The sequence below is a fragment of the Erithacus rubecula genome (assembly GCF_903797595.1).
Source record: "Erithacus rubecula genome assembly, chromosome: 9".
NCBI lineage: Eukaryota > Metazoa > Chordata > Aves > Passeriformes > Muscicapidae > Erithacus > Erithacus rubecula.
In genome coordinates, this window is record NC_136660.1 from 4,075,918 (window position 1) to 4,100,321 (window position 24,404).

General features: G+C 40.6%; 1 protein-coding gene across 2 annotated transcripts in view; it reads right to left on the minus strand.

Moving 5' to 3' along the window:
• Positions 1 to 11,741: 11,741 nt before the first annotated feature.
• The window catches only part of TET1 (tet methylcytosine dioxygenase 1), a 44,986-nt gene continuing 32,323 nt past the window's right edge, over positions 11,742 to 24,404 (minus strand). For both annotated transcript variants that reach the window (XM_079312968.1, XM_079312967.1), the window contains 4 exons: positions 24,160 to 24,249; positions 23,600 to 23,737; positions 15,964 to 16,303; positions 11,742 to 14,392 (listed from right to left, as the gene is read on the minus strand). In XM_079312968.1, the coding sequence (XP_079169094.1) occupies positions 13,251 to 14,392; positions 15,964 to 16,303; positions 23,600 to 23,737; positions 24,160 to 24,249 (1,710 nt within the window). In that variant the 3' untranslated portion in view covers positions 11,742 to 13,250. The remainder of the gene's footprint in view (positions 14,393 to 15,963; positions 16,304 to 23,599; positions 23,738 to 24,159; positions 24,250 to 24,404) is intronic.

Sequence of the window (24,404 nt, forward strand, 5' to 3'; positions counted from 1 at the left end):
ACTGCTACCATTAGCCTGCAGATTCTGCTGTTTTCAGTGCATTAAAAAACAAAACAAAAAAAACCCCAAAAAAACAGAAGGCAAAACCCATAAAGCAAATTGTTGCTTCCAGCTTTCTGGGTGGCTACAGGAGTTAAGAATGTCCTGATTATATTGTGGGGAGAAATGACAATTTTTAGAGTTTATAATCAAAGAACAGCAGCAACAGAACTACTGTGGTATTTTTCTGCATCAGGTGGAATAAAACTAGTTTCAGGTATCTTAGATGTCTGCTATGAAAGAAAAACGTAGAAGGAGATGTGAATATAGAAAAATACAGAAGAAAAGGCATGTTCATGGTTGGAAAAGAACCCCAAACACCCCAAACATTTAATTGTGTTTGTATTATGCATTTTGGGCACAGAACTGGAAGATAAATTATCTTCTAATGAACATGATTTTGATTATCTGTGCCATTGATAAGACACAGGAATCAGTGTTTCACACCTAACATGAAGCTTCTGGACAAAAAGTGAATAAAAATGTCTAACTAAATGCCAGTTACAGGGAGATGCTTTTTTCACTCAATTTTGATGATGAAAATTAATTATATTATTTTTACATATTCTTGTTGGAAATACATTTCCATGTATCCTGTTCAATTTCTGAATTAATTAGCAGATCTAAACCTGTCACTGCTGGAACCTGCTTTTTTGCAGCTCTTGATGGGATTTTTCATTTATTTTCTTCAGAAGGCCAGAAGAGATCATTCTGAGAGAATCAAACACATTTTTATCTTTCTAGATATCAAGGAATGGTAGCAGCAGCCCAGTTAATGGCTTTTTTGATGCTTAAATTGTAATAAAGTGCAGCATGTAAGAAACTAAGGAAATTATCATGGATTTTTTGGCTCACAAAAATTTCTCTTTTTGACTGTAGCCGTATGTACTTCACATTTGGCCAAGTGTGTGACACAGTCAGTATTGAAATTTAATAATAAATATAATAAACTGAACTTTATTACATACTGCTCTACAAAGTATTTGACAAAAGTGTTTCTGAACTGGCCAGACCCCTCAAGAATACAGGAATGCCATCATAGAATTAAACCAACCTGCTCAGGTTTAGCTAATTGTAAGTAACAATTGTTTGGTTTTGTTTGTTTGTTTGTTCTAAGGAGTCCCAGGGTAAGGACAGGATAAGAAAAGCTTTTGTGGTCTGCTATATTACAATAAAATTAAATGCATTGAGAACAGAGTGCTGACAAAGTTTTAAATGAGTAAAAATGTTGTGGCATAAATAAAGTAATTCTTAGTTATTTTGTAGGTAATAGATACCAGAAGCACAGGGAAAATTTTTCATTTTGAGAAAAGGGAGAAATTTTTGTCAGTTAGAGCAATTGAGAGAGTCCCCATCACTGGAATTTCTCTAGACACAGCTGGGCAGGGTGCTAGAAAATCCACCTAGGCTTTCTTTTCCACAGAAGGTGGGACCAGGTGATGGTTTGAGGTCCCCTCCAAACTGGAGTGCTCTGTTATCTGTGATCTTCACATTAAAAAAAGAGATGTAATTCATGCCTCTGGTATCTGACAGACTTGCTGGTAAGCACTGCACACACAACACCCTTGGGGTTTTTAAAATTTTTGTAAGTACTTATCCTAGGCAGAGCTATGGCCTAAGGAAGATTGTTCTGCAGTGACACACCTGAACCATCACAGCAAGATAAGTCAACAAATCCCAGCCTTAAAATCTGTAGGAGCCATAATCCAGGTGAGTCCTTACAAGGCCTTCTGCTGTTGTGGAAATGAGTTGGGGTTTAGCACTGGCTTAGTGCTCCATCTCCCTGAAGGGATCTTTCAAGTGAAGGGAGTCATCCTCAAAAACAGTCTGTCTAAAAGAAAGTGGTCACAAGAAACTGAACTGCTGACTTTTACACCACAGGAAACAAAGGTTTTGCTGTTCTAAGCTGAAGAAAAGGCTATGTCATTCCTCTAGCAGCAGTTCAGGATCCTTTAGGATCAAACAGCCTGGAAGGATTACCCAGTTCTGTTACAAATGGAGACATACACATGGTACAGCAACATTGTAAGTAATTTTTGGCCTGGTGTTAAAAGGCACAGATATTTTAAAAAATTCAAGCACTAAGGATTTTGTGTTAGTGGTATATGTCACAAAAGAGTGTTCAGAAGTAAACAGAGATGGAACTGGAGGCCCATCTTGGGAATCATGTTTCAGCCAATGGTTACTGAAACAGCCAGGTTTAACTTTCCACATTTTAAATACTTTTTCAGTTTGTCTAAGATTAAAAGAACAGATGGGGATTGCTGCTATTTCATTTTAGACTAGCTAGGCCATGTCCTGAACCACAACACTAACTGAAGCACTGCCTTGCTTGTGCTTAGTGACATTAGAATATGTTGCTTGTTCTGATACACAGAGTGCACAGAAACCCATCAATATTTTGATGAATACCCTTTTGAATGTAAACTAATACTCGGTGTTAAATATTAATTATCAGCAGCAGTAACCAACATTAGCACTGTTGTACAGCAAATCCTGGCCTTCTGTGATATATAGCAGTGCATAAGTACTGCAGAAAACTTTTAACTGTAGCACCATCAAAAAAAAGCTTATTTTGCAGCTTGATTGTTAACAACACCATTTTAGTAGGCTTTGCAGTCAAAGGCTTAAGAATTTAAAAGCAACTACATCAATATTCTATTACCTTGTGTAATGTGTATCAGAAATCCAGGCTATGAAAAAGGCACTAAAGCCATCTCCAGGTGGTAAATTCATTTTGGGCAACAGGGATGCTGGGGCAGGTAAACCTGGTTTGGTTTTGTTCCTGTGAGGTGGAGGTGAAGCTATGTTTTAATACCTGTGTGGCATACTCCACAGTCTGTGAGGAAATGCAGGTGGGAATGCCAGGGGAGGCAAGGGGCAGCTGCTGGCAGTCCCTGGAAAGGACCCGGGAAAGGTTTCTCATGGCCAGCTCTTCCTCAGGAATGATCCTCTTGGGTCTGGTGCAGGCTTGGAAGTGCCTTTCAAAATCCATGTGCGTTCTTAAGGCTCCTGATGCCACAGTGAGCCCTGCAATATCCAGCGAGACTCTGCTGAACAAAGGCTCAGCTGAGAGCCCAGAGAGGGCCTGGGGCAGCTGGGCAGGCACTGCTGTAAAACCCCAGCAGCGATTATCTCAAAAAGCAGCTTACACAGGAGGCTCAAGGCCTCCCTCTTGCATGATCACATCCATCCCCCAGGAATTAGATGGACCATATCACACATACAGTTTCTTTCCAGAGCATTAGTGAAGCCAGAGGATACCAGCATTTCTCTGTTCTCTAGCAGATTCCAGTTACCTGGAAGACTATTTTTGCTTATGGTTTTGCTGCTGCACGTAGTGGAGAAGGAAAAGAAGCAAGTATGAGCAGAGTTGTGCTCCTCCTTCAGATCTAAACAACAGGGATTGTATTTAGTATTGTTGTGCACTACAATGTCAGTAAATCTGGCTAGTGCTGAGGTCTGGTTAGAGAAAATACCCCAACCCTATCTGATTTGCAGGGAAAAAAACCTGAAATATTTCCAAATATTTCTAAATAACTAAGTACCACAGTAAATGACTCCCATAAGCTTGCTCTGCCAGACAGGTAGCAAAAAGAGACAGATGTGTTCACACACTGTTTTGTCCTTTTCAGTCAGAAAATGAAGTTCATACCTTCTGTCTGCTTCTCTTGACATGGGCACAGGTCAGTCCAGCCTGAAGCAGAGGCAGACTGAGAACAGGGACTGGATTTAGACCTGTCCCCTTCCAGTGCAGAAACCTGCTGACTTTTTGGGTGATGCCCCTATAGGTTCTATTGGTAATTAAGAAATACATTTTTGCACAGAACAGTGGTTATTATTGCTAAGAGCAGGAAAGAAAAATAAGACGACTAAGTGCAAAATAGAAGTATAAAATTTATTTAAAACCACCCACAAAGTTCTGTGTAATCAGGAATGATACAATTTGTAATAGTCTTTTTAAAAACTCATGACAAGATTTAAAATATATTTTCAATTACAGTATTCATTTAGCCTTATTCAGTTAGGACAATAAAAAAAAAGAAAGTTTACGTTCTAAACAGATGAGACACACAAGAAAAATAGAACAGAACAGACAATTTCCACAACAACAATTTTTACATGTATGCTTCAATACTAGTATCAACATTTCAATGCATCTTGCTACATAAACATGAAATCATGTACAACAACTGCTTGCACCAAAAAACATAGCTTAATTAGATCTTTCAAGTAACATGCAGTCACAACTCACAAGTCTTCAAGTACTGCTGGTAAGGGTTCCCTTGTCTGCAAAGAAGATTTTAAGGTTCAGTTTCTCAGCTAGCATAACTGCCAGCTCCACCAGCCTCAGGGAGCTATGCTCAGTTATACTAGGAAAGAATCAGGCCCCAAATGTTTTTCTGAGAAGTAATTTTTACATTTTCTCCTGTAAATACTGTGACATAATGAAGTGCTTTTTCTTTCTGATTTTTTTCTCCCTGTACATCATCTTTTACTTAAAAATGTTAGTTTTATGTTCCAGATTTCAATACAGTACGTTGGTAACTGGGAATAAAACCTCAAATTCATAGTTGAAAAATAAATATCTAATGCATCCCAAGGAAAGAAAGAAAGAAAGATTGAAAATAACAAAGAGAGAGGAGAAAAACCCCATGCATTTTTTTTTTCTTGCTTTGGCATATTGTTAAATCTTTTATCTTCCCAAAGCAGGAAGGAATTCATTAGCCATAGCATTTCATTACAGCATGTCCTTACATATTTATGTTCTTTCTTAATGACAGCAAATTCTGATCAGTACTTGTGACCTGGAGTGACATTATCACATTATGAAGAGCTGTCCCCCGCAAACTGAACAAATAATTGTAGAATAATTCACTGGTAAGGACTGAAATGTATCAATGTTTGCATTGGGTAGAACTGGCTTTCTTTTAGAAGTACTGGGATACCCCATTTGTTCTTCTTGACTACAATTATTTTTTCACATAGAGGGCAAGAGCTTCATAAAGTTCAGCTGCTGCCTTTTGAGTTGCATGGATTAGGCATTCACAAGAGCTGGTATAAAATCTGTTCTCCTTAGGCTCTGCAGTATCTCTGCAGTGTGAAAATTTAAGAAGGGAAGTGTATTTCCTTTTCCTGAAGCTTTTTTTTGAACCAGACATTTGCACTGTATAAGAGCAATGTACAGGGCTGTTGTTTACATGAAACTTCCATGGGCAGCAAGGGGAGCTCTGCAGGACTCAGGCATGCAGAGCAATGCCAGGGTTTTCCCTGGCAAGTAGCACCACAGTCAGGGAAGGCAGAAGGTGTTGGCTTCAACTTTGTGCCCCCAAACTCACCAGAGTGTGACAACAGCACACAGCACTGCACACTCTGCTGGGTGTGAATTGGGAGAGAAGGGAGTTCAGTAGATTGTCACAACCCCAGTTTATATCATCAAGTAAAAGGGATCCAAGTTATGACAAAGGGTAGCAAGTATTTTAAGAAAAACTACCATAAAAATAGCATTCATGATAATTTGGTGAGATTTTCGGGCAGGCCATTACCTAGAGGTACAAATCTTTTACCACATTGTCTTTGTAGACAGGGCTGGGCAAAGGACAGCCAATAGAAGCAAATATTTAAAACCTGGTAAAACCCAAGCAGGTCTCTTCTCAACCTGTATTTCTAAATGAAGAACAATCTGGATGTTACTGGCCAGTATGTGCACTGTAAGAACACCATGAAACTGATTTCAGATGATTGTACAAATAGTAATTTGCTAAGTGTTTTTATTTATACTACTGACCTTTTACACTCTGATCAGTGTGATGGGATGCTCCAAAGGATGAAAGCTCAAGTGACATCCATTGGAGGTGCCTTTATCCTTCCAAACCAACACAAAGGACAGCAGTATAAATGAGAATCAGGGCCTCCATTCTTACTTTAAGACAACTCTCAAACCCTAGACCCTTTTTCCATTAAAATATAATAAAAATACAGATATACATGTAAAATATTGATCAGGTCACAAAACATTCCACAACAGCATAAAAACGTTCTGTGGCAACAACTGCACTACTGAACACCAAAACTAGAGTTCCCTTGCTCCACTGCAACAGCACTTCTTAGGAACACAGCTCACCTAGTGGAACTGGTAATGCTGTAGTTTCAGTGCCAAAGCTGAACTCCCTACATATAGTTTTTGAGGTGTGCACCTGGGCTCTGTGACTTTGTGAGCAATGTCTGTAAGGTGTGCCAAGCACCGTTATGAGTCACACCAAAGCAAGTCACCAGCACCTTATTTAGCACCCAGCCTTGCATTCACTGCAAGTGTGCTGTTGGAAGATTGTGGCATTTGAGTAGAACTGTGTGTGGAAAAATGCCAATACAATGGCCCAGCAGAAGAAGAAATGAAAATACAGTGTCTGGAAGAATTAAGGATACAGCATCAAGAAGCATCTTGTATCTTTTAAAACTGAAGCTCAGCAGTACATGGTTAAACACCATGAGCAATTGTTGGGATGGTGAACTGGGGAACTGTACTGGAAAAAGAATCCTCAAGCCTCTATTCTCAGAAAGACAAAGAAACAGCGATGCTGACACCTCAATACCCTTTAATAAAAGGCAGTAACCACCTTAATTATTTTCTTCTCAAGCTCCTTCAATTCCATTCTTTGCCACAGATGAAGAACACATTTTTTCCAAGCAGTCCTGTGTTAGTTCAGGCATTTAATAATACTTACATAATACTTGGATATCTCACAAAGACTGGTCCAAGATTAAAAGAAGATGTAAAGAAACACTCCTGCTCTTGCAATCATGCAGGGGCTGCAGCAGCTGTCTGATGTAAGGAATTGAGTAGAGCTGTTAAATGTGACTCAAAAGACAAGAGGACACAGAGATGCTACCAATGTGAAAAAATCCTGTACTTGGAGAAGGAGTGACTTTTCCTTCTCAGGGGACAATGATTTTCTAGTCCTGCAAAATCCCTTTTGTCTGGCTACTTGCAGATACAAGATTGCAACAACTACATTAAAAAAATCTGAAAATTAACTGGAAACCTGATTATTTGATTAAAAAAGCAAGAAAATAGTGATTGTGATAGATTATGAACTGTACCTCTCTATTAGACTTTAAAAAAAAAATCAACTGTAACATTCTAGGCTCTGTATGAGAAAATGTGAAGTAAAAGCCCTAGAACTGTCACATACAGAACACAAGATCAAGGAAAAGACTGGTTTGGGTTGGAAGGGGCCTTAAAGCTCACCTCTTTCCAACCCACTCTCCCCTTCCACTACACCAGGTTACTTCAAGCCCTGTCCAACCTGGCCTGGGACACTTCCAGGGATGGGGCACATCCACAAGCTCTCTGGACAGCCTTCTGCAGGTGACTGAAAGAAATGGATTTTAGGAGGAGAACAGCTTCATGTGACATTCCTGAGATGAAGATGGCTGATTGCCATGCAGAGAGCAGTACAGTGTGCAGGGGGACTCACGGGCAGGCTGGCAGCCGTGCTGCTAATGCTGAGTGCTGAAGCACATCTGCAAAGGGAAAAACTTCTGGAGTAGTTAGAAGCACTGAAAGCATCCAGCAGCAGGTGACAAAGTGAGCCAGCACTAACTGATGAGCCAGAAAGAGCATGGAGTGAGAAAGCTGGCTGGAGTATCCAGTGTCACCTGTACAGAGTGATACCTACTAATCATCAACAGCCATATTAAGTGTTTTTGAGGGAGACAACACAGTATCATGTAGGACTGAGTCTTTATAATTCAGTCAAGTATGTGACAGTATTAAAAAGTTTTTCCTATTGTTCTAAAAGAACCCAGAAAGTTTTGACAGGGAAGTAAAAAACACAGCATATATTCAACCACTCCTTAGAAGAAGTGATCCGTATGTATCCTGGTGTCTGAGCAGGTTCTACTATTAGAAATCCTTGGTCTTTCAGGAAACCTGGAATGTAAAACTCACTGTAATTATAATTTTGTAGCAACATCGTAAAGCAGCATGTAGACAACTTGTGAAGACTGACGAAACATCAGGTAATCCCCAAAGAGACTGAAACCACTTCCTGAACTGTTGAGAGTAAGTAGCCACATCCTCTAGACTTCTAACACTAGTCACTCTGTTTTAGATTCAAGGAGAATGTCTGTCACAGACTAAATAAAATAAGCTACTGAATTTAAAGTCAGATGGACAAAAGAAGCGTTCATATAAAGAAGTATCATGCCAACTACATGTACATGGAAGGTTGACTCAAAAACCAATTGTACCTTCACAACTTTGCCTGTGATGTACTTGTGCTGTGCAGAGAATCATTAAGGTTGGAAAGGAACTTAAAGACCATAAACTCCAACCAGCATCCCATGAGCTTTCTACATTCTTCATCTCGCTGGTGGCCAAGGGCAGCAGGCTGGCAATGACAGCAGTGCTTGCTACCTTGTTTGTCTACATATGTGAAGAGCAGGGGCCACCTCTCCCTCCTCTGGTGTTTTTTTATACCAGTATATGCAGGTAGAGACCAAAAGAGATTTCTGCCTGGGGAGAAGTTGTAGAAAGAGGTGAATTTTTACAAATATCCACAATGAAATATCTCACTGGTTAGAACAGTGCTGTGACACAGACACTGCAGGGCAGTACCCTGGTGTCACAATAATCAGTGGAAAGATATTCCCTCCACACTTCCTCCTGCAAGTCAGAGCAAGACCTGATAAAGCAGGAATTCCCAAATGTGACTGGATTTGTTCCTCATCTGTAACTGCTATTGAAAAGCAGATCATTACAGGTCACAGCTTGGCAGACAGCTTTCACACAAGAAAATAAAACACAATTTTATGGTGTAAAGATACAAAGACCCCAATCTGAATTTCAGTGACCACAATAAGCCTGAAAGAGTTTGTCCCACACTGCCTGAATGTAACTGGTGTTAACATACACAAAGAATGGAAGTGGCCATGCAATTGAGTTTTTCATATATCTGAGAGCACAGCTATTTCCTTCTGACAGCCTAGAAATGACAGGATATCTATGGAAAAGAAACAACCACATCTATAAATGGATTACAAAGCTGATGACTGCTTGATAAATGGAGTCAATTTCAACATTAGAGAAGTTCATGGGAAGTGAAAGAGCAAGACTGACCTCTGAGTTGGCACAGATGTTGGTCAACTGTTGTCCATATCCATCTAAATAAATATGCAAATTGCAAGAAAACTTGATGAATGAGCACTTTGGAGTCAGCAAGACTGCAGCAGTGTGAACAGGACCCAAATTTGATCAACCATATTTAGGTAATACTGTGATGAAATTAAAAAGGTCTTAAAAACCTCATACAGTTGTATGCTAGATAGAATGTTAAGTACTAGATAAGTTGTCATTTACCCATGCTTAACATAAAATTTTGCTCAAGAGACTACAGTTATTTTCTGTTCTACATCTAGAGAAGCACTGTCATAGGTAACACAAGGACTTTCACCAGCAGTTAAAATTCTTAGAAAGTCCTTAAAAAAATCTGAATACAACTGTTACAGGTTGGAAGCTGCAAGTATTTCTAAGTACTTACAAAGCTTCTTGGATCTTGTGACTTAAATATTTACAGAAATATTTCTTTCCATTTCCTGCAATACACTAGCATGTGAAGAATCAGTAAATTCACTGTCTAACTGATCACAACTGCAGTGACTCCCACAGGGAGTTAAACAGAACTGGTCCTGCAGCAAGCCCTGCTCCTCCTCCCCTCCACAGCAGAGGTGGAGTCGTGGTACTGGACTCAGTGGACAATGGGATGAGACATTTCTTCTGGGAAGTCAGAAGTGTCCTGTGTTGGATCATGACAGCTTTTCCTGGCATGCTGTAAAAAACGATCCAAAGACAAGCACACCCCACTGCCAGCCACACCTGAGTCCATGTGCTGGTTTTCCACCCAGAGCACTGTGCCAGCTGATGGAAACCAAATCAAACATGCAGGTCTGACCTAGCCAGCTACCTTTATTTTCGATCCAGCTCCTGGTCTGCCTATCCAAGAAGGACTTGGGTTAAAACCTAAGAGCAAATTACAAGTGGTTGTGTGGGCTGCAAAGGAAAGAACAGACCCACAGAGTTGAAGATCCTAAGAGATAAACACTGTTATAAAATGAGAACCTTACTAAAAACAATGCAATTTGTGTACAAGACTGGTAAATATCCTGAAGTGTTACAAGAAATAGCAGAGAGTTGTAAAACCAGTAAATAAGTGTTGCATTTTCTATACTGCAGTACAGCAATAGAAAGGATCAGCCTCTCGAATCACAACCCACCAGATGTCCAGCAGGAAGTGGAAGTGGCCAACCTGCCTGGTGGGGCATGTTGAAAAAGCAGTTTAGGTGAAAGACAGCCAAGGAAAGAGCACCGTGGGTGATATGTTATTGTATAGATGACTTATTTCTCTCATGTGAGTAATACTAATGAAGTAGTAACTGTGAGTTTAGCACCTATTAGTTAATAGTATTAATTATATTAAGATAAACATTTTTTCATTAGAATTGCCATTTCAAAAAAAGGTAGAGCTGGGCTACCCGTTTGAAGGGATCCTTTTAGATCCACCTTTCAGTCCCTCACTTCTTAGAGGGAAGCTGCTGGTTTTTCAATGGAACATTTTAATCTGAAGTTTCCAGTAAGTTAAATGTGGGAATTTCTAGGAGAAGATTCAAGTAAAAATAATCCACTTTAATGGTATGAACATTTTAAAAGGTAAAGAGATGGCTCTGTAGCTTGCCAATTTTGTGTAGAAAATTTATCACGAGAGTGCTGAACTACAGCATCACATAAACTGAAGCTGTCAGGGCTATCAGCAAAAAATAAAAGAATCTCTGCATGGTGGGACAAATACATGACTGGAACAGCTATGGAATGTACAGCACTACTGACTGCATGGACAGCTGCAATTCCTACTAATCTTCGGCTCACCAAAAATATACAAGTTTTAACATGGAAATCTAAGGCACACAAAATACCATAATGATTTGATGTATACTGTATATTACAGTCAATAAGCATAAAACTGCTGGTACAAAACAATGGCATCATATTGGTTTTGTTTTCTCATTATTTACAATCCCTTCATATCCTCTATTTGAACTAATATTAAGCTTTGAATTAAAATTTGCAGCATACCCGGTTTTTACAGGTTTTACTTAAAATAGGTAAGATAGAAAGAACTGGTTCAATTCCTCCATCCTCTGCCATGAATAGCTTTGTTGATTTGAGCAGGAATCTGCAGAACTGAACCCAGGATCATTAGATAGTGATTGCTACTTCAGAGCTGGCTCCTGCAAACGCTGCACATGGCTACAGGAGAACAGTGCCACAGACCTACAGCCGCACCCAAGGATTTGTAGCACCAAGGTCCTGACTGGCACTAACACCACTGATGTACTTTTCGTACCGAAACTGGAAACAGAAGGAAAAAGCACCTCTCCTTTTTTCTCAAGGAAAAAGCACCTTGTCTTTAAATAAAGCAGATCCAGAGAGTTCATATTCCTCTATACAGCACCACTAGAGGATAATATTATCAAGTATATAATTAGCACGTTTTGACACTGCACAGGTGACTGGATTGCAGCTCCAGGGTCCCAGGCAGGGGACAGCAGGAGGGACAGCTCTGTGTGTGGGCCTGATCCTGCAGCGCTGGGAGCGCCGCTCCTGCCCCGGCTGCGCTGCATGGAAGAAGGTGCAGGATGAGGTCAGTCCTTAGCTAACGCTGACATTTGGTAATTGGTTTAAATAAATAAGTTTAAACAGGAAATACACAGGAGAGGAGAATCAGAAAGAAGAGTGGGATGCTACAGTATTTAAAAGCAATGGAGTGTCTGTTTTTCCTCTGGTTTAGCAAATACTTGTTTTGTGACGTCACTTTCTCAACAGAAACAAAGAACAAATTTCAAGGAAGGATACAACCCTTTCCATGGGAAATGTGTAAATTGCTTCAAAACTTTACAAAGCATTTTTGTAAAAAAACTGAACTCAAAATTAGTGAATATTGCAGATAGGATATTCTTAACAAAAACTTTGCTGCTAAACATTACAAATTTGATAGCTTTCCAACACTTCCTTTGCAATTTTCCCAAATTATATTTTTTTATCAGAATAGAATAAGGCAACTCTAGGGGTATTTTTTATCCCAAAACAATCCTACCCCTGAGGCATTAGAAACATTTGGTTGCCATGTTAACTTAGAATGCTGCAAACAAATGAGACTGATGCACTTATTGCTCAAAGAAACCGTAACAAATGCTGCCTTTAAAAAAAACAGATAATTTTCATAATTCCCAATAGCAACACACATATTGACCAGACATCTCCTCTTTCATGTTTGTACACTCTCCTGAAAAAGAATAAAAAGGTTCTATAATTCATAACTGTTCGTTTATATGCAACATAAAATCTTCAATGAAAAAAGGGCAAGTTAAAAACAACCACATATGCTATCAGCATACATCCTGCAGCTGTAACACCATGGAACTCTGCACAGCAAGAACAAATCATTTCTTCTGTAGAGTATGCACAAACCTTAGACAATATGATCCTTATACTATACTATTTCAAGTTAATTTTAAAAATAGAAAGTGCTTTTAAAATATATATTTACAGCTTAGAAACAACTTCCAGCCATCATTGCCAATAACTTCATTCTACTGACGAATCTAAAGAACAAAATTAATTGGTTTTCTAAAAGATTTATCTGTAATTTGGACTATATAGCAATGGTTGGAAGTTGTTAAAGCAATGGCACCATGAAGTAATAATTCAGCTTATTTGTTTTTAACTGTTTGATGTGGTTAAGCACCAAGAGCTGTGTAGAGCTATAACTGTATAACTTGATTTAACACCATAAAATGTGAACCTGTTAAAATACCTATAAATGATTTTTGTAGTAAACAGACGATTTAAAGCACCAAAATATAAATTCCTAAAGGTAATAAACTGAATGATTCAATCAAGGTTAATAACCTAAACATCTTTTTTCAGAATGTATTAAAACTATACAGCTTTTTTTTTTTTTTGCTTAAAATGTGCTTGAGCACCACCAAATGTTAAAGTCACAGTTTAAGAAGAAATCCCCCCCCTTTTTTTGTTTTTACCTCAGCCTTAAAATGGTTGAGATGAGCAAATAGTAAACGACACGAGACTTGTTCTTGAACAGCACCTTAGAGAAACAGCAGTGGCTGCACCAGGAGGGCGCAGCACGCCCCGCCTACGCCCAATGGTTGTAGGGCCCCGCCACTCGTGTCAGGGCGTACGAAGACACTGTGATCACGTTATCCTTGGTCACTGTCAATGCTCTGCGCGATGGGATTTGGTTGAACTCGTTGTCTTCATAAAAAATATCTCTGTTTTCACTTGGTTGCTTTGCTTTCCTGTTGCTCGAGTTCAGTTCAGGATTCTCTGTTCCTAATCGTTCCGCTTCTTTTTCTTTTTCTCTCGCCCTCTCGGCCATCTTTGCTTCCCACATGGCTAAACCATGTTTTGGCTCATTTAAATTTTTGTGCTGGTAAAAAACTAAAGAAATTCTTGTGGGATGATTGCGGTTGGGTTTTTTAATTGGTGTGGTGGCGTGGAGTTCACGCCTTGCACATTCGATTAAGATAGAACCATGAGAAGGTGCCACAGCAACCCCACCAATGTCATCATCCAAAAAATTGTGCTCGCTGTCTGACCACAATTCCTCAGCCTTTTCTTCAGAATCAGCCGCTTGTCCCAGTGCACTGTTTTGCTTTTCCTCAGCACAGTCAGAGTCACAGACCTGTCCTCGATGGGAGCTGCCCTTTTCCAGCGGGCACCCACGGGAAGAGTCGCCTTCGGTTCCGACGGCATCCTTTGCCGAGGAGCTCAGCAGTACTGATGGGTCACAAGGGCTGACCATCTCTGAGGAAGGAGAGCTGTCCAGCTGAAGCTGACAATTCTGTTTGTCTGGCTGCTGTTCAAGTACAGTGGGCAGGGGCTCTCTCTGGGCTGGGGGGCCTGCAGCAGTGACCTCAGGAAGAATTGGTGGCACGCCATTCACCTTCTCGTTCAGCAGAATTCCAGTATAATCTTTGACTGACACATCAAAGCTCTTGCAATTAACATAAGGTGTCACGTGAGGTTGCTTGGTACTGCATTCAAAATACCCGTAGGGAACTGAAAAATCTTGTTGAATATTAGTCACTGCAGTTAGGCCAGACTTATGTGCGAGAGATGGATAAGGATGTAAACTATCCACCTTAAAGGGGGAGGAAGCCGTGTACTGTTTTAGCAAAGAGCAATTTTTAGTAGTGTTTGAAGTATGTTTCATGGCATAAACGTGGTTGGAAGTCTCCATTTTTACTCCAGGTTTTAAAGCATCTGGTTTGTTCCCTAGAAGAAATGCACACCAATGTGTAAGTACTGATCAATCAATAAAATACCTCTCCTCTATTTTCATACTTGCTTTCTAACATGAAAAATGAACACTGACTACAGACTTTTCAAAATGATTATTTTTAGCTTTCTAAGAATACCTTTAGGAATGTACATGTGCATATATAGCTATACATATCTATCTATATATATAGACACACATAATGAACAATGTTGCTCAATTAATGCCTTAACCTTTTCCTGTCAGGCTGAAGGTATATAAAATGAATGGATATTTCACAGAGGGATGAAGAAAATGAACAGATAAAATGAAATAACCACTGAACTGCAATTCACACAGCTCAGTCCTACAGAAGTGCTTCCCAGCAGCTGACTGCTGGCTTTCAGTTTTTACACAACTGATGAAATTCAGCCTGTGAATCAGCCAAAATCCTAACCTGTCTTAACCCCATATTATGATCAAAGGAAAAATGTTTATGAATCTTGTCCATCACAGCAAAAGCAGTTACTGAATTACAATGACTCATGCATTCCAATACTGACTCAGAAATTGCCTTTTAGAAAAAGAAGTATCTGGCAGCATGGTCCAGGTAAATCCATCCTTAAAGAACAGATTTTGAGTCATGTGATTTGTCTGTCTTGCACCTTTCCATGTAGCTGCCTCATTATTTCACATCTGTGCAGACATCCTTGTTCAGTTTCTGTCAGTTCCTTAGCCATGGCTGCCTGCTGCCGGGCTGGACTGGGAACAGGCTCCTCACCATGGGTACATTCAGCCCAGACTCCATGGCAGTAATGGGAAAGAACTCCACTGACTTGGATGGGCTTTGCAGCATGCCCTGCAATGCCTTTACACGTGTTCTGCTGGCAGACTGGCACCCCACAGAGGGCTCTTGCTCACTCTCACAGAAGACTGTCAGTGTTTCTTCTTTATCCATAAATACACAGAATGGTTAATTGTTTTAACACAGTGCAGAAGCATTATTCTTTCTTCTACTCTGTCTCCTACTAAATTACAAATTAGTGATGAATTCAAAGCATTCCTCCAATAGGAATGCAAGAAAGTCAAAGTGAGATAATGACAGGCTCAACAGTTGGTATGCAAAAACCAAAAGCTATACAGAGACATGAGGAGGCCACATCAACTCTTTAAAAACCTGTTTTATGAAATAGAACACTAAGTGTTTAATGACTTTAACAAGCCCCATGCCAGAGCAAGTAGCCACAGAAAGTAGGGAACACAGTTCTTGTACTTTAAAGGGACAGAAATTCAAGTTCCTTATTTAAGTAAACATTCCAACAATGTTCTTTCAAGATGGTCAAACTGCCATTACTTCATAGGTGTTCACAGACCACCAACAAACTATTTTTGGGTGATCACCTGAGGTTTTTTCTGCCCCATGAGACAACACTGGCTTATTCATTACCCAACAGTGACTTGTTCATTAACCCTTAAAATGCAAAGTATATACAAATGGTTTATTTTAAAGGAGCTTTTCCCTCCCATGAGATGTGTAAGAGAACACAGAATCAGAAGAGACTGGCAGAATTTCCTAAGCATCACTCACCTAAACAACGCAAAGTGTTGCCAAGATTTTCTGGGGCTTCAGTTTTCAGTTTTACTGGTGTTGAATATTTTTTATCTATTAATGACTGCTTTTCACTCGGGGTCCTCCTTGTGTCTGGTTTCTTTTTCTTGGTAGCTCTGAGAGGCTCGGCCAACATTCGCACTTCTCTGGGGAACGCTGTGAGCACCTGTATGGCTCCGGCTTTTATCTTGGCTTCCAGGCCCTCTTCAGTGCCAAACTCATCTGTCTGTGAGATTTTGTAAAGAGGCAGCACATGGAGCTGTTCATCACTTGGAATCACCCCCACTCTCCGGTTGTCTTCCTTCGTTAAGGTACAGACCTGGCAGGAGCACAACCAGTTACAAATAAACCACGAGTCACAGCAAGGCTGGGCAGCCATCCTAGGCTTCACTGCTTACCCCTGCTCTGTGGCCTCAATGCTATGGGCCTTTCAAATGCAAACAAATCATTGTTTCATCTATGATGACACAGAAAAACTGTCAGCACTTTAAGATCAAGATATGTGTCTTGGATGGGAAAGTGAAATTTTGTCTCAGCTTATAGTATTCATAAATATATGCCAACCTCTGTAAAGTCCTAAGCAATCAGATTTATTCTTTTAATACATAAATACATCTTTGATGTTCGGATTCATTTCTCAGGATTACAAAATATGACAAATTATTTTTGCATTAAACGAGAAGTGTCTATGATCAGGAATTTATTCTAGAATGTGGAACTGGTTTTGGTTTTGGTAAATGGGAAAAAACCCAAACCAGCACAAACACTCACTCATCCTGTCTTCATGTTTTGTAAATCTCAGCTCTAACTCCCTCCCTCTCTCAACACTTATTTAAATTAACACCTTGTTGTAATTAACTCCCAGCACCAGGAAATGCTCTCTCGGGCCACTGCCCTACTTTTTCTTATTGTGTGTTGTGAGATCCTGGCGCCCAGAGGAGAGTGCTGGTTATACCCAGTGTGATAAGTGCACATCAGAAATGCCAGTAAATACTCCAACCTATTGCAATCCTTTTCTTATTGTCACTACAATGCTGAACACTTGCAGCACTCCTTGAGCTCCAGCTGGTAGTGACACTAACCCTTCCCCTTGACAGCAGTGCTGACACTGCTTTCACTGCAGTCCCTGGTTCATTCCCAAGTGCCTGAGCTCTCGCACCAACCTTCACCTTTCTGCAGTTTAGTCACTTCCATTCCCAAGGGACTGCTACATGGCTACACTGCCATCCATCAACCTCATGGCTGAGGGAAGCTGCTGTTCCACTACACACATGTAGGAACAGGAGCACCATCCAAGGAGGAGATGAAACTCCCTAAATGGAAGAGTATCATTCCATCATTCTGTAGGCTGAATCTGATGCCTATCATAAACAGATAATCCAGTTTCCCAGGATCTTGTCACCATGCTTAACATTCCAGGGGAGAAGAACGTTATTATTTAGGGGATTAAAAAAAACCCAAACATTTTTTATTTTATAGCACAGCTTTTGCATAAAGGCATCACGCAATTATTTCTAGAAAAATACAATTACAGAACCACAAACTAAAAAATCCTGAATCAAAAACGTGGTGGCTTGAGCTCAACCAATAGCTCTATGCAAAGCTTGGCAGTTGCAGAGCAGCAAAAGGAGGAAATCGGAGGGGCAGAGACAAGGCAGAGCTTTTCAGGAGGCATTGGAAGGGATGGAGAGGGGGCTCTAGGGCAGTTAGCAGCTGCTTTGTAGCTCTCACTGAGGTGCCAGCTCCATGTACTCACCTCCTCCAAGCAGCCTCTGCACTAGGAGGCAGATTTAGAAAAAACAACAAGTTCTGTGAGCAGGATTGGCACCTTGCTTCCTGTGCTTCTCCATCCCACGCTCCCACACAGCCAGCCCAGCCCAGCCCAGCCCAGCCCAGCAGGGATCCCTGCTCCCATCCCAGCCCCAGCAGAGCCTGCCTCAGCCCTGGGGTCAGCTCCCCTCAGCCAACAGGGACATTTCACAATTCACAACAAGAGGTGAAACCATCTCCAAAGACAATTCAGTCTCTGCCGAGTTCGGTGACACCTGGTTGAAACCAGCCAGTGAATGCCAAACTATTGGGCAAGGGCAAGAGAGGGTTGGACATATAGAGAGCATGATTATGTATGAGTGATGCTCTCTGAAAGTCCAGTGCACTATCCCCTTCTAAGTTCTAAACAAAAGCAGGAATAAAGCCCACATGGAGGGGCCTGGCTCCCACTTGTATTCATCACAAACTGGGCACTGGTCTCTTAGAATACCATGTCCAGCCTGTCTGGCCCATGCACCAGTCTGAAAGAAGGCCTGAAGATACAACCCACAATATTTATTATTTTGAAAATTGAGACCCTCATCCCATTTACAATTATAAACTTCTATGCAAAAGCCAACATTCTCTGGAACAAGAAAGATGAAGAACTGTTTTGAGGAACTAAACAAGATGAGGGCTGTAGTATATTGACAGAACTATGGTGAAAGTCCTGCCAACTCCAGCACACCCTGTATATTAAATACTGGGTTCAAATACATATTAGGAAATTAATTTATATCCAAAATTGTATCCCTAGTAAAGCTACAGCCTAAATACCACAACACCAATTTTAACACATGTATACTTTCTTGGTCAGTGCCCCCTTAATATATTTTAACATAAAAGCAAGGACACTATGGCAAACAAATAATGGAAAATAATTATATACATTAAGGCTGTACAGATAAGGAAAAAACTTACAGCTAAAGGAGGTAATTCACCAAATCAGAAATATCTGCTTAAAAAATATTCAATTACTCAAACCTGTGCAAAACATTCCATTAGGAACTTAAAAGCAATTGCTGAGAAGTGAAAAGCACTATTTTCCATTGGTACTGACACTGCTGCAAACTAACCAAAATTTAATACAAACATGAGAAAACCATCAAGTCTGTTAAAAGCCATTTACAGAACGAAGCTGCATATCCTGCTACTCTGCTTTTTCCAGAACAGGCAGCTCAAAGGCCAGAGAAATGTTGGCCAAATGGTTTGTTTAGGTTTCCAATGTGCTTGGTGATCAAACCCATTGCCTATCCTGGATTAAGTGATGTCATGGTAAAAGTGGCATGTTTATGAAACTTGATTATTATTCCCTTCTTTTAAACTTAAAATGCACCAGGAACTCAGTGGAACTCCCTCCAGACATCCATCTGTAGCCACATAACTTCCAATGTGTTATTCTGGGTCTCTTTGATCTGCCTGTGTCCTCTCAAACCTCACATGTAGAAATGACGGCGCCTTTTCCACTGTGCTGTAGTAACAAATGTTTTACATTCAAGTCTCAGCAGAGCACTCAAACAGCCTTTCCAAACCTGAGAGATGGAATCAGGTTTCCTACACAGGCCTCCCCGTGCAGCTGGAGACACTGGGTGCCCTCAGGTGCTGCTGCAGCCGTGCCCACCACTACACATGAAACACCTTGGCTTCTGCTTTGCAGCCAAGACAAACCATGGTGTTCTGCTGGCCTGATTTATCCTGAACAAGTGTATGTAGAAGTCAAAGCCAGAGAAGGGAACCCCAAATACATTTTCCTTTTGCCCACTTCATGCCCCAGGCTGTGCCATCAGACAGGTGACACTGGTATGGCACAGGAAGTGCTCTCTGGGAGCTCACAGGTTAGCAGAGTGAACCTCTCATTTGTGCCTCCATTTGCACAATATAAAAGCTAACAGAAACCCTTCCTTTACAGGCCCAGGGGTTCACCTTTCCTCCTGTCTGCTCTAACTGAAGCACTTGGTACTGCTGCACTCCCAGAGCGAGCAGGGGGTGCAGAACGTGGTGTAACCAGGCACAGGCATCTGCCAGCCACTGCAAAGGGCTGGAGCCCTGTGCCAATGGTGTGATGGGCTGTGCCTGCACAAATACAGAGGGGATGGCAAAAGCAGAGGGTTTGGGGATTTTAGATGAGTGAGGAAGAGTTTGCTGACAGACTGGTGATTGTCACTGCTTAGTTCTACTGCCTGTAAAAAATCACATATCTTAGCTGCCCTTAAAGCACAGATTTCTCTTTCTCCCCTTCTTCCCAGGGCGTGCTGCAGACTCTGTGGCACCAGGGATTACACACAACTGCACCTGGTCTCTCTCCTTCCTCAGCCCCAGCAACGAGGGCCCTGTACTCCCTTGGATGAGCAACACCCACATACAAGCTGCAGAACCAGTGACACTTTTTGTCCAAGCCACTTTTAAACCCCAAAAAGAATAGTGCAAGTGCCTTCAATGGATTCCCACAGATATGAATGACATGATCCTTCACAGCTAATCCAATAAAAAAACAAAAGTACTTACATTTCACAGACTCCATCAATAACTATAAAGCTTTTATCTGTGTTGCTCATTTAGCTTCATATCCATAAGGAACATGCACCCTAACACTGCAGCTGTAACGTACATCAGTGGCCCTTAGGAGAATATTAAGAGATGACAAAAGAGTCTAAGTGAAAATGAATGGTATATTTATTGCCTTAAAGGTTCTTTAAAAACTCAATTTGTAGGCAGAAATTATTTTTGCTTCTTTTAGACAAACACATTAGTTTACATCTCTGTAGAATTGCCATTCTACTACAGAGCAAGCAGGGAGTATTTGTTTTAGCTTTCTATCAGAAGCAGTGTATATTCAGAGTTTGACTCTGCTAGCCAGGAACAATGTTCAGCAACTCAGACCTCCAGTGACGATTACCATGCAATGGTAATCTCCAATTTGTGTAAGTTAAGATGTATTGTTCTCTCTTGTATCTCCAGAGGGCATTTCCAAGATACTCCCACTGCTAACACAACTTTACAGGATGATTTATTTTCAGAGTCAAATAGTACATCTGATCAAACACACATACTGAGAAAAATGCAAGAATGTTTTAAAATATATTCTTCTAAGTGTACAGTAAACTTTTCCTTATTATTAACCTCTATTTAAGTCCTTTGCTGAACTTAGATCTGTGTTTGGTTTGAATAATTTGAATAGACTCTAGTTTTCCTTTACTTTGGGTAAAGGAAATTCTGCCTCATGCAGAATTCCTGTCATGCTTGCAGTAAAAGTGATTTACCACTGATAAAGAGAGAAAACAAAAACATGTCACACTAATGCCAGCAGCATTTGCAATTATCAATTTACAAAGTACTTACTTGAACCTTCCTAGAAGAATTTTACATTCTATAAATAACGATTTTGTGTTCATACAAGGAGAAAGGGAAGAAATCTTAACAACACTAACAAGGGCCAAAATGACAAGTACACTGTGTACAGACTTTAAAATGTAAGGTGTGACATGCAGTTAAAAAAAACAAGTGAAAAACAGTAAAGCCATGGATGCTGGAGGGTTTTAGTGCAAATTGTTCCCATTCTGTTCATTACCACATTATGAGAAAGCAATCTCTGTGAGAGCTGTCACTTCAGAATTGTACTTGCACTCAGTCCATTTCACAGACAAAATATGTCAACAGTTCTGTAAGTAACTCCATCATTATGATCAGTGATTTACTATAAATCATCATGCATTTTAAGCTAAGTAGGCAGCCACACTGCACCTTCTGGAATTAGACAGGAATGCAGGAGCTGCTGGTATCACATGTACTAATTTCTTTTTGTGCCCTTACCACTAGATTTCCTATGGTATTATCAGACTTGGTCATAAGCCAAAATTAACAACTCTAATTTTGATTGTCATGAAAATCCGGACTGAAGCAAGTGCAGCATGTCCTGCCACCCTGTTTGCAAAAACCAACATTTTTTGCTTTAGGCTTCCAATTCATATGGCTGTAGCTGTGCACAGAGACCAACTCCCAACTCCACCTTCAAAATGTCCCAATTCAAGTAGGTAAACTTGAGTGTTGATACAGTTGTTCTCTATTTACAAACAGCCCTTGCTGCAAATATAGTAAAATAAAGAGAAATCCTATCCAAATAAAGGGAACACAGGTATGCAGTATTTATTTGTGAGTGAGTTACCCATGAAAACCAATTGCAATGCAGAGTTTGCAGCAGTTATAATCATTTGGTCATGTTCTGCAAAACTGACAAAATTTGGCACAACTTGGAAGAAAGTGAAAGTGATGAGTTCTGGAGCATACAATGACCTTCCAGAAGTTGTAATGTTCCATGCTTCTGAGACTTGGAGCTATGTGCAAACACACCACATACAATCCATAAAGCATCACCATCAGCAAGGACAATGTGAAGCTGAAAGGACATCAGGTGATTACAGATAAATGCAGTTGCAGACTTAGTCCCCAACACCTTCCTCAAAACAGGCTTAATCATCCCTCCATGTGCTTCTGGCCATAACTTAAGACTTTTTTTGGGATCCAGTATGGCAAAATGAGTAGCAGACTCAGCTGCCATTTCATCTTTAATTTAAGAGGTAATGGAGCACTTAAACTATTCTTTGCAGAACATCTAAACTAAATTTCATCAAAAAGCATATCATGCAGTTTGTCTGACAAAGTTTCATTTTCAAGTTTAGAATCTTTAAGGGCACCAAATTCCTATGCTTCAGAAGCAATTTTGTGATGCATACTTCCAAAACTAAGTAAAAATAATAGTCTATTGAGGACTGGCATTTCTGGTAGATTCCCAGAGCTGCTTCCATACTTTAAAGGAATAGAGATCTGCTCACCTTACAAGCACAAAATTAACATTAAACAACTGTACAGTTATTTCACTGCTGTCACATACAAACACTCAATGCTAACTATAGGTGTAAATGAAACACTACATTGAATTATAGCAAGACAATAATTCAGTTTGTATTTCAAAAAAAAAAAAAAAAAAAAAAAATTCTAGAGATTTTAGATAGATTTTTTTCCTGACATACATACTTTGATAGAAGTTACTCCTGTTCCCTACACTGCTGCACAAGAAGTCACCCTTGCTATTCACAGCACTGTGATGCTCCAACTGCTCAAAGATCACTGCCAGTTTTATGTTTCCTGCTTTGAGCTTGTCTTTCTTCAACGCTGTGGTCTTAATTTCTATAAGATCATTTAATTGAATAACTCCCAACCAATTTTCTCAATGGCAATCCATCAAAGTATTTCATAGAGCAGCCACACCAATCCGTGTGTTTTCCTTTCATAAAGATTTGAAGACTGTAAGAGTCCATGATCCATCCACCATGATCCATACTGTCTACTTCCTGACCTGTAACTACACTAACACCAAGCCTGGTAAGTGCCCAGGGCAAGGAAGAGTGAATCTGATGAGCCTGGAGAAGCTAAGTTAGTCATGAATTAGTTTGCTTTAGCTCTTCCTCTGCAGAGGTCTGTACAGCTCCTTAGTTAGACAATTATTCATCTTTAACATCAGCCCTCTCCCAGAAATAAATTATCAGGCCTCTGCAAACGACCAGGTAGGTGTCTTCACAGAATGGAGGCATTTTGTAGGAAGGCTCATTCCCATCCCCATTTTGGTCTGTTTCCCAATAATACCAACTCATGTTCTCTGCAGACAGTAACAAACTTTTGCAAATAACAAGGGCAATGATAAATGGCAACACACAGTTAATTTTGAAAGAACTTTGAACCTTGATACAAACAAAACTGAAGCAGCCCCTCGGAGCTCGAAGGGCACAATGAGGAGGGGCTGTGCACCTACCACAGTGCTGCCATTGTGCATGTTGTGTGTGTCCTTGTGGGCGTGGGCACAGAAATCGATGCACGCCGTGACACCGGAGAAGGGCCGCCCGTCCTTGGAGCCCAGCCGGCAGTCGGGGCCCATGTGCTCGTTCTCCACCTGCAAGGAAAGCAAACTCCAGCCACCTGCCACCCAAAGTGTGAGTCTGCGACCCCAGGAGCCACCAGCAGCTTGGTGACAGACCAAGGCAGCCAGGCAGACTCAGTGACTCATGTTCTCCCATGAAATGTGTAACATTACAGGCTGCATGCCAACGAGACAATCAGGTCAGCCACAAGCACAATGTATTGGACAGTAAAACCATTTTATTTACAGTATTATCTCTAAGCATTTTTCACACATAAAAACATGGTGCTACTTAGGCACCAGTTCAAGTAAAGAGGTGCAGTGTATGGAAACCTGCCAAATGCACTGGGATTCTCTGCCCTGAGGGGGCTGCAGCCCCACCCAGGAACATGCTCTGGGGCTGCTTTCTGGATTGAAACTGCAGCACTGCTCAGAGCTGGATGCCACACACCCACCTGGTTCTGGAAAGCTTCTGGAGCAAGCTTCTTATAAACTGGAGCCACATCAGTAGCTAACGTCTGCAAATTGTTTTCAAGAAGTTCCTCCTGGCAGGGAAAGACAACATCAGGTGCTGCCTGAAGAATCTCAGGCAGTTGAGAGATAGCCAGTAGATCAGCTTCTACCTCATGTTTTACTAAACTGACTTCTGTTCTGCTGCCCTTTGTCCCTAACCATAAATGTCTACTTTTGCTGTTGAATA